Source organism: Triticum aestivum, chromosome 2B (assembly GCF_018294505.1).
Source record: "Triticum aestivum cultivar Chinese Spring chromosome 2B, IWGSC CS RefSeq v2.1, whole genome shotgun sequence".
In the NCBI taxonomy this organism is placed as follows: Eukaryota; Viridiplantae; Streptophyta; class Magnoliopsida; order Poales; family Poaceae; genus Triticum; species Triticum aestivum.
The window spans coordinates 502,492,311-502,503,209 of NC_057798.1; the positions used below are offsets into that span (position 1 = coordinate 502,492,311).

At 40.5% G+C, this 10,899-nt stretch overlaps 1 protein-coding gene across 1 annotated transcript; it reads right to left on the reverse strand.

The window, feature by feature from the left end:
* Positions 1–263: 263 nt before the first annotated feature.
* LOC123045709 (uncharacterized) lies at positions 264–9,485 on the reverse strand. The gene is made up of 21 exons (XM_044468863.1): positions 9,277–9,485; positions 9,106–9,178; positions 8,896–9,018; positions 8,628–8,797; positions 7,859–8,017; positions 7,539–7,685; positions 7,318–7,381; positions 6,440–6,744; positions 5,098–5,226; positions 4,853–4,966; positions 4,683–4,769; positions 4,020–4,142; positions 3,796–3,889; positions 3,592–3,726; positions 3,352–3,486; positions 2,408–2,556; positions 2,204–2,335; positions 1,439–1,759; positions 1,044–1,185; positions 807–969; positions 264–617 (listed from the first exon to the last, which is right to left on the reverse strand). Exons 1-20 carry the CDS (start codon positions 9,361–9,363, stop codon positions 953–955), a joined length of 2,706 nt encoding a protein of 901 aa, XP_044324798.1. The 5' UTR covers positions 9,364–9,485; the 3' UTR covers positions 264–617; positions 807–952.
* Positions 9,486–10,899: the final 1,414 nt, after the last annotated feature.

Sequence of the window (10,899 nt, forward strand, 5' to 3'; positions counted from 1 at the left end):
ACATGCAGCAGTAGCACACACGTACGCGCGCGCGCACACACGCGCACACGCAAACATACCAATTGAGGGCAAAAGGGTATTTTTCAGGTGTCATATAGGCTTGAAATGGACAAAAGTGTTATAAAAGGCATAAAATTTAGACTCATTGTAAGATAGGGAAGAAATTATTTGTCAATATCAAATAAGACATAAAATTTAGACACGGTGTTAAATAAGGAATTTTCTCAAAGAAGCAATGCCGTGCCGAGGTGGGTAGTTCAGGCTGCTGAAAGCGCCACCAAATGCATTGAGGCCTCTCCTAGAAATAGTTTTCGCGAGATAAAAATGCAACAAAATAGGATCGAAAGAACTGAGATCAAAATTTCTGCATTTACATGGCAGTCAAGACTAACCTTAACATCTATGTAGTGATCACATCACACCGATTTTGGGGCAATCAGCTTGGGTAGAATAGTACACGACAAACAATTTCAAGGCATCACAAAGAAAGTCGCAACTTCTATCGTACAACTACTAATAACGAAAGTCAGAGCAATTTGAACTGTACTTCGCTGGAAGTCTTTGACTGGCAGTTCACATAGCACGAGAAACATCAACCGTACACCTTTTCTGACCACCTGCAATAAGATGATACTGCTGTCATTAAGAGAATACGCACATGATTGCTAAACAAGAACTGTTGGGAAAATGGAGGAATTTTGGTAGGCTAAATAATAAAACAGCCAGTACGACGTATCAATTGATTGACACCTGGTAGGCGTGTAACAGAATTAGTATATGATATGTTATCCAGCAGCATTTCTTACCTTTATCGGTAAGTAACAACCTTCAGTAGACTGCTGGTAACAGCTATGCTACAGATGTCAATGTGACTCTTAAAACGAAAAATGGTGCACATTCCCCAGCCCACCCTCTTCCATGGGCCCTCTATCCATTATCAGAACATATGAAGTCATCGGATGGCTGTGCCTGTCAGAAACAGATGAAAAGTTTAATTTGACAATAAAAAGTAAGAAGTGGCGAATCATAATGAAGTTACTCACATGACGTTATGTGGTGCTTGAAATCCCCTTCAAGCTCACTTCTATCCCAACAGTTCAACTGCAATGCTTTGGTCTTGAGTTGCTCAAATGCAAATTTTAATTTCTGCTTTTGTCCATATGTTACATCAGGCAAATTAGAATCCTGCAGCAAGAATTCACTTAAATTAAAACCATTGCCAGTGTCCGAAGTCTAAATACATTTAGGAACTGCAAAGCAAAGCTACCCATGGTATCACAGAAACTATTATTAGAACAAGCCTATCTGAGCTACATTATTATTTTATGCTTTCAATCTCAAATTAACACATTATGAAACAAAAATGTTCTATTTGAAGGAAGCTCAAAGTATATCTATATGACTACCAAAGAAAGTGATTTGTGTCATCGTTGCTCACCAGCTGATGCCTTATATAATGCAGGATGCCTTTGATAGCCGTTTTACTCAAAGAAAGATTTGGATGGAGCCTCCGATCATTGAATAAGAAGACCAGTATGGTTGTGACAACACAAACTCGTTGTGAAAGCTCCCTTGGGTAATCTAAACTGGAGACAGATGAAAATCTATGCTCATCTGCTGCGAAGGATTTAAGCATCTCCAATGTGCAGCAGAGAACCTTGTCATTCTGTTCAAAAATGATTATGCAGGGCTTTATGAAGTATTGAAATAATCTTGTCTTATCAGATTGAAAGCCCACTTCATTTGTTTTTGACAAATCCTGCAGATGCATTATAACAGGGGGTGAAATTAATTCTCATCCACAACCAACAGTGGAGTGCAAAGAGAACACAAGGAGTTAATCAAGAAATGATGGTCAGGAGAAGCATGTGAATGATGGCACACCGCATGCTAATCAAATAAGTAATAAAGACAGTCATTAAATGCTCTTAGCATCAACCATATGGCCTCCGCTACCACCAGAAACACGGTCTATCAGTTAAGTAATATGTTCAAAATAGTAAATTATATTATGCCAAATATGTTTGTATGAGGTGACAGGGGTGTTCTAAACACCAAGACGTGCTCAATCTAACCACCATTTTGAATATCTTTACATATATAAGGCAATACATCTCTGTTAGGCTGAAAATTAGCTGGAAAATAATACTGGGTGCAATAAGCTTACAAATGTATCAACTTTGGAATACAGAAGGGTACTCACCAGAGCAGCATCGACCAAGTAGCCAGCTATAAGCTTAATGAAATCTTCATTCATGAGCTTATTTGTTGCTGCATCGAGTGTAACAATAATTCTAAACAGACCATTCATGTTATGCAATGATGGTTTTCGTGCCTGCAGTAAAGCTAACATGAGTTCAATGGTTGTTGTGAGAGTACATCAAAGGAAACAGTTTCAAAAGCTCACAATCTCATTAGATAAATTATTCCACATCAATTCAAGGACCAGGGAGCCATCACCCATCTCAGATAAGTAAGTCAAAATTAAGTGATTCAAGGTCTTGAAAGTCTTCCAATTTGAGACCTTTTCAGCATCCTCCAGAGTACAGGACATACCTAAATCAATAAATTCAAAGGCAAGTGTCAGGAAAAAGTAAAAAATAATTAAAGTGCTCACATAACTATTCAAAAAGTAAACCTTAGCGAGGGCATAAAACATAGTTGGTCACAATGGCACATACACCCCTTGAGACCAAAAAAAAAATTCAACTAAACTTCCTCTACCACCGTCTCGCCCCCTCCTACCCTCAATGTACACCGCATCCCCCACCTGCCAATCCCTCCTACAGGCAGCCGCCTCATCTAAACCCCTTCTCAGTCTCTCTTCATCTACCACCTTCACCTCTCACAGCAGCGGCAGCATACAAGTAGGTTCAGAGAGTATGCGAAGCAGCGAGGGGCCCGAGAGGTGACGGTGCAGGTAGTGATCCACTCATAACCCCATGCTTTGAAACTCGCCAGAATGAGCAATGAAGACGTTGCCTGCCACCATCTAAATATGTTGCATTATCACTGTGAGGTTGTTGCATTTTTCTCGGTACCATGAGGGTTGAAATGCAAAATCCAGATTGTATTTTATCATGAGGCTGCATTTCTATGTTTCAAGGATCATAGTGATACATCTTTTAAGTTTAAAGGAATATCTGCAATCTTTCAGAAGTTTTCCATTGTTTCTACTAAGAACCTGCCATTTTGTACTATTAAGTCTTGTCACCGACAATGACTATCATATTGTAGCCACTCCATAAAACATACAAAAATTCAGCCACATAATCAACTTAATAAGAGCAAACTTTACACTCCACTGGTACACATAAGTACATGCGAAAAAAGTATGTTGAGGGTACTCACCACAATTAACATTAAATCGTGCCATTAATAATGACAAGAAACTGAGTTGGTCTGTTATCTGCAGATTCCCAGCCTTGTATGTTGATTGTAGAACTTCAATAATCCTAATTAACATGAGGGACTCCAGCTTATCACCTGCATTATATAATTATATATTATCCACAAACCTCAATGCCTCAATGGGGAAGAATATAAATATGGTTGTGGAATAAAGTGGTATTGTTGCATAAAAATACTTACTTAAGCAACAACAGGCCAATGGCTCGATTGTGTCAGGGAGCAGACTGGAGAAGTAATAAAGGCATGAAATGACAAGTTCTTGGCAATCATGTGGAAGGCTAACAAAAGGCCCAACCTCTACTGTTCCAGATGATGCTGTTGGCAAAATGACATTAGCAAGATTAAAACAGAGGATAAAGATCTCTTGAAAAGTGGATTACTTACATTTAGTGCCAAATAACTGTATGAAGGGACGCAGGTTTCCAAACTCAGTTGTAGGGAAATACTGTCCGACTTTTAGGAGAAGCTCCAAAACAACCTACAATAGTTCATATCATCATAAATTACATAATTTATTGAGAAGGTTAACCGCAGATGTTCAGCCTGGTTATAATGACTGTTGACGAATAGTTTAACAGCTCTATACTGGACAAACAAATTCAACATACCTTTGTAACTGAGGGAGCTTTCTCAATTGATTGTAGTAATATTCTAGGAAGCTCGCCTATCCAAGCGCTACGATATTCCGCTAAGCCTAAATCAATTTCAGTAAACCATATCCGTGATTTCTCCTAAGCAAGGATAAAAGAAAGATGTTAGGAAACACACATCAGTACTCTGATGTTGTTTTTAGCTAAACATACAGAATGATTAAGTGCGGGGAAGTATCTAGTATTGGCCACACCACATATTGCCATGAAAAGATCACTAGAAAGAAACTCAAAACATATCTGCAGAAAAATGACTTGCAGGTTACCGACACTCAATTTTTCAAATGATCAACTCTCAACATGATTGGCTGGTGTTAGGACTTAGGAGGGAAAGAAGAAGTTTGCGGTGAGAGATGAATTTTGCCATGTTATTTTTCTTTCCGATTGATCATTCGTCAGAATTTATCTATTTTCGTTTCTCTACTTAGTGATGTGTTTGAACTCGCAATTATATGTTTTATAGAGTACAATATGACAACCTTAACCTTTTTAATCCATGCAGCAATTTTGTAATCCATATCAGAATTATGTACATGCTAGGCGAGCTATTTTTCTGGATGATTAAATATATTACATCAAAATACATACAGAAGCAATTTAAGTTCCAATAAAGACACCTACAGGAAGTAGCATTTCTCCCACTGCATCCAAATAGGGCAACATTAGCTTGCAATCCACCTTGGAATCTCTAAATGCATCTGTAAATGCCTGCAGTTCAATATACTCTTATTTTGATGAAGTTGCAAAATAACCAACATATTGACAGATCAGTAAAAGGAAATCAGCCATACCTCCAACAAATACCCTTTTGAGTCATCTGCACAATTGGCTATAAGACCCGGTATACAAGTTATAAGTGGACTCAAATGCGTTTCCATGAGATCCTTGTTGCGAAGTACTTTTGACTGATAAATCAAAAGAGATCACCAATCAGGAAAATATAATAATGAAATGGCAGAGGAAAAATCAGAAGACGTCTAAGATTTATGGGCAACAATACACATCAGTTGTTGAAACTGTTCAAACCACAGATAACCTTTGCAAATAAAGAAGATACAAACTGGCATAACTCCTCAGCTGGAAACATTGTATCGTCCACATATGTGCTCAAGCACAAAAAGAGTTCAGCAATTTTCAGATTGAAGACGAAAAATCTGTCATCTCCCTGCCATGAGAAACACAACTTCGTAAGAGCCGAGATAAGCTGTGATCAAAATGTTTGTTATAGCAAAAACCTTCTGAAGAAAGCACGATTAAATGTCTCATGTTAACACAAGAACACCGACACTCTTAAACATCACAAGTCAACACTTAAGTACAAAAGCATATCATTACCAACAAATTAAACACCAAGTGTTCTGTATACATTAACGCAATAGAAATACACAAACATTCTATCCACTAATCCACAAATAGGACCATCAACTTTATGTGCCATTTGGAACAAAGGAAAAACATAAGAATTTTGGAGGATTGAGTTCCCATAGAAATGTTTCCTAACAGGGCGTCAGAAGAAAGGAATTGACTCATAAGGAGACCATCCCATAAATTTTGGGTAAGGTGTCTCAATTTCATGTGCTTCCCCTGTCTGACATCCAAACAGCAACCTTTTTTTTGCTTCAAACAAAAGAACAGCAACTTTTAAGTCTTCCTATGTTTCAGCATTTTGAAAGACAGGCCTGGCGCAGTGGTGAAGTACTCCCCACTTGCGCCAAGAGGTCCTGCGTTCGACGCAGCCTCTCTGCATTGCACTGTGCATGGATAAGGCTTGCCTCGTATAATCCTTCCCCAGAGCCCACCTAGTGTGGGAGCGCTTCTAGCACTAGGTCTGTCCTTTAGGTTTCAGCATTTTTCATCTTGTAGGAATCTGGAAAACATAACATCCAGGCCTCCTTTGGTTTGTAGGAATTTCATAGGACTTCTATAGGATAGGATTTTCAAAGGAAGAATTCCTTTGGAGCCCTTTGGTTTGTAGGAATGGATTGCTATTCCTATGTAGGATAGGAACCAATCCTTCACGTTTCAAAGGAAAAAAAATAGCCTAGACTCAATGTTAAAATTCCTATCCTATGCATCAAATGACATCTCTTTCCCTGTAGGAATTGAAGATACATGTCATTTCACTTCCTATGATTTTCCTATTCCTATGATATTCCTATCCTATGAACCAAAGGAGGCCCCAAATTCCGGTGCTCTTCCAAGTCCTAAGGTCACATGTTCTAACGAGACCATTAAGGAATCCTATAGGATTCCATTACCTCCTAGTCAACTTATGTTGGATTTATTCAGCAATTTGTTCTGATCCCTCCAAAGCTACAAAATCAAACCATACAATGTTTTGCTCTAATAGTTAGTAATTAGCAGGAACAACTTTATACCTTCTCATGAAACAAGCGTTTCACTCCCCATAATTTCTTTAGATATACCAACACAGAACTATTCAGCCAATCAGGCCCAAGCTGAGTTTTTGATCTACCAAATTCCATCTGAGATTTCTTTGCCTCGTGAATAAATGTTGTACATATTAGATGCAGACAATGAAGGGCTGATAATAACGCTTCACTTGACTGAGCATCATTAGCTGGCTTTGCACAGATTTCTGAAGCTGAAACCTCTATCGAATTAACGAGAATTCGGATGAGGTTCTGAAGTTTCATTAGTACATCAGATGTTGCAAATGCTCCTGCAATGCAGTGAGTGAATAAGACAATAATAATAATAAGGATAAAATTACAGAAGAACATAACCAAAAGTAGCAAATAGTCAGGTAAGATGTGTCATGTGTATCTACAACAAGATAAGAAAATATGCTGCTATAGGGCTGTAATAGCTGTTTATGCTATCATCCATAAAAAAATGCCATTTCTTACAGTTTTGCTCTTACTTCATATTCCAAATCCAACTAAACTACCCAAATCAAGTATATGTCAGTTAAGTCTCCTGAACTTTCAGATCTGCTGATCATAACGAAAACAGAAAATGCCCCTTCTCAAAAGCTATCAAATAATTAGTATTCGTAGTTCACTTATTTCGTGACCAGGTTAGCACTTAGCAGACAATGTTGAAGTGTTAAATATCTAGGGAGCTGAGTGCTCAAGCGCCTAAGTATTGGGGTTTATCTGATCATGTTACAACTAAGTCCACAGTCAGTGTTATTTGTTCCTTAAAACTTTTAAATGTGGCAGCATGGTGGAGCTGCACAAATTTCATTGCAATTAAGGAAGCAACAAATGAGGATGGTGTTTACAAGACTTACCACTTCCAGGGTTATCTTCGTCAAGAGTAGGTTTCCAAAGTTCTCCCATAGGACGGTTATGAACCTGTAGATCACGAGCAAAGTTTCGATCATTACAATATAAATGTTTCTACATTTCAGAACATGTGCACTTGCTATTTCACCAAGTTCGCCATCACAGTTCCAGGTGCAGGAAGAAAAATTCGAAGGAAGAAAAGATTCAGCTTGCTAACTGCACGAACCAGTCGATTTGATGCATCACCATTTTCCGTCACACGAGCAACCAAGGAAAGACAGTGGGCAAGCCCGGCAAGGACACTGTTAAGTTTACTCTTATCCTGCAGATGGATTCTGTCGTTGCTCAGTACAGCAACGAAGTTATTGAAAGCCTGTAAGAAGGAATGGTGCAAAAGAAATTATTAATTGGTAATGAATATGGCCAATTACATACCTAACAGGAACGACAATCAGTCTGAATGCATTTCTAACAAACTAGACTTCATTAGCACACAAGCAAGGATTCAACTTTCAACACATCAATACATGACTGAACTCCACTGACCTGTTCAGCATATCTGGGAAAAGAGGATGGGAAATTGAGGACCACGAGCTCCAAAAACCTGAAAGCCATTAACTGGATATCCATAGATAGGTGTGTCATTCCATTCAAAACATTTGCCATCAACAGAGATAGTGTACTGCGGGTAGACATTGCATTGTCCTGTAATAAACAGAAAAATATCACATGATCACATCTGAAGCCAAGAAAATAGGAGTAGGTATAGAAAACTGGAGCAGGTCAAAAGACTAATAACTAATAATATAAGATACTAAAAATATGGCATATATGAGCTTATACTATTTAGAAGAGACTCCAGGGTCTGCGAAACAAAATAACACTAGATGGGTGCTTCATTGTTTGGAGCACATTAAAAAATTATCACTGATTATCAAGTTTTCAACAAATAGGGTTCCAAATTATATTTGCATATGCAGTCAATAAGCACCTACATTATACTCTGCAAAGAAAGAAAAAGAAGAAGGAAAGTTTAGTGCTTCATTGTTTGGAGCACCTCAAAGGATTATCACTGATCATCAAATTTGTAGAAATGGTGCTTCAATTTATATTTGCAGATGCAGTCAATATCAATAAGCAGGCTAGTACATTATGGTTCATGAAGAAAAAAATCATCACATGATCGAGACTCAGTTTGCACCCTGCACATATAAGGTGATGCAAAAGGCTAAACATAATATCTTCATTGCTAAAATAAATGTTTTCTGATCATCCCAGCAGCACATTAGGTCGCAGAGGGGAGGGGGGGTTGTACCTCCTTCAAGGATGGGAATACAAGAGACTGCAGTAAACTGTACAACGAGTCACGAACCACCTTGTCACTGTCACATATCCGTTCCTGCAGCTTCTCAATCATAGCAACCTTGTGCAGTTTAAGCTCCGCTGGATGCTTGGTGACAAGATCCTTTATTCCGTTCATTGCAGCTACAACAACAAAAAACAGCGTATTCCCCATGAGCTGCTGTGTACAGAGTGTATTGGGCGTCCCAATGCGCCGGTGTAGAGGGTAATGGGCAACTCACCTCGCCGCACTTTGGGATTGTAGTGCACCGTCTGCTGTAGGAGCTCCCGCAGCGTGAGCCCGCGCTTGTTCACCGCCATGCCCGCCCTCTCCGACGCCATGGTCTGCTCCGGCAGCACGATCACTGCACGAGAAAAGCAACCCTAGTTAAGCGCCTCCACACGTCAGAAACAATTTACTACTAGCAACGAAGCAATGTGGCTCGACTCACTTTTGGACTTGATTTCCGTGTTGGTGGCGTTCTTCGGCGGCGGGAGCTTGCGCCCTACCTTGTGCTTGTACTTCTGCGAACCATCAAGAGCTTAAACGGTTAGCATCGGCGGTGGCTCCGAGCGGAGACTGGGGGCTGGGGAGCGCTTCAGGGGACGGTCGCGGTGGTTACCTTGAAGTCGACGCCGCCGCGCTGCTTCGGCTTGGACTTGGCCTTGGGCTTCTTCGACGCCGAGGCGCCGCCCGTTGGTCGTCCCATGGCGCGGGTCGGTGGGGTTGCTCGGGACCGGAGGCGACTGGGGAAGGAGGAGGCGGCGGCGGCGGCAGAGGCAGAAGATATGCGAATAGCGAAGAAGTGTTGTAGTCGACGGGGAAAGCGAGGACAAAGAAACGAGGCCCGGTATAAGGCCCAGTTGACCAGTTTGCCCCGCCAGTCAGGCCGGCCCTCTTATGTGCAGGCCCGCTTCTTCTTTGCTTATTTCCTAAAAAATACTTCTTCTCTGCTTTGTTTCTTGGGGATTTTGTTTTTTTCTTGCAGGAAAAACTTCCAACCTATTCATCATCAATCATGGTAGTACAACAAACACAATAAATAATAAAAAATACATCAAGATCCATAGACCACCTAGCAACGACTACAAGCACTGAAGCGAGCCGAAGGCGCGTCGCTGTCATCGCCCCCCCCCCCTCGCTGGAGCCGGCCAAAACTTGTTATAGTAGACAACCGGGAAGTCATCATGCTAAGGCCCCATAGGACCAACGCAACAGAACAACAACCGTGGCCAATGAAAATTAGCATAGACCAGAAGGGTCCAAACTGAAGACACACGAATATAGACGAGCAATGACCAGATCCGAGCAAAACCACCAAAGACAGATCCGCCGGAGACACACCTTCACACACCCAACGATGATGCGAGACGCACCATCGGAACGGGTGCTAGGCAGGGAGAACCTTATTCATCTATAGGGAGCCACCGCCGTCTCGGCTTCCTGAGCAGGACACAAACCCTAACAAAATTCGAAGAAAAATCTAAAATGAAGCCCTCCCACCGACAATGCCCGTGATCCACTACGGCCCGATGGCCCTAAGGCCACCGGAGATGAGGCGGGCAGGCGGCGGCGCCAAACCTACCTTTTTGGGAAGGCGGTGGTTGTGCGTCGTAGCAAAAAACCCACATAATGTTTGCACTTGGGGTTTTCGTTTTTGAGAGCAACTAACCGGGTACTCCTTGTGGGAGCCCCACAAGTGAAGCACTATTGGCCGCCGCCAGATGTTGCATGCGATGCTCCTAATGACCTTTTTATTTTATTTTTCTGTACGCGTTTTTGGGGTTTAGATGTTTTTTCCGAGTTTTTTTGGCCTTTTGGTTTTTGCCCGGTTTTCCTTAGGTTTTTGAGAGAAAAACTTGCCCGTAAAAACGCAACTTTTTGCTTCCGCGAGGGACACATATTTGCTTTCTATGGAGGCACAGGTTTACTTCCGCGAGCTGTTTTTTTAACTATGACCATAGAACAATTGTTCTACGATATTTTCATATATATATATATATATATATATATATATATATATATATATATATATATATATATATATATATATATATATATAATTATATTTACAAAAAGCATTACATGGGGTGAACCACCCAATACCAGTTCTAGGCAACATTTGGATCAAATTATAGGTTATGTTCTATCCAATGTTCAATCTGTAATACTTTGTCTTGCTTAGCTCTAAGCTTGACATTCTGTAGTCCTTCCTTGAGATAGTTGTTGGGGAACGTAGTAATTT

Excerpts from the sequence above, each read along its gene's own strand:
- LOC123045709 (XM_044468863.1), bottom strand. The coding sequence starts at position 9,363 with ATGGGACGACCAACGGGCGGCGCCTCGGCGTCGAAGAAGCCCAAGGCC. Across the intron at positions 7,382-7,538 it reads GTGATGCATCAAATCGACTG|GTTCATAACCGTCCTATGGG; the intron begins GTTCGTGCAGTT and ends CGTGATCTACAG. Across the intron at positions 5,227-6,439 it reads AACGCTTGTTTCATGAGAAG|GGAGATGACAGATTTTTCGT; the intron begins GTATAAAGTTGT and ends TTCTCATGGCAG.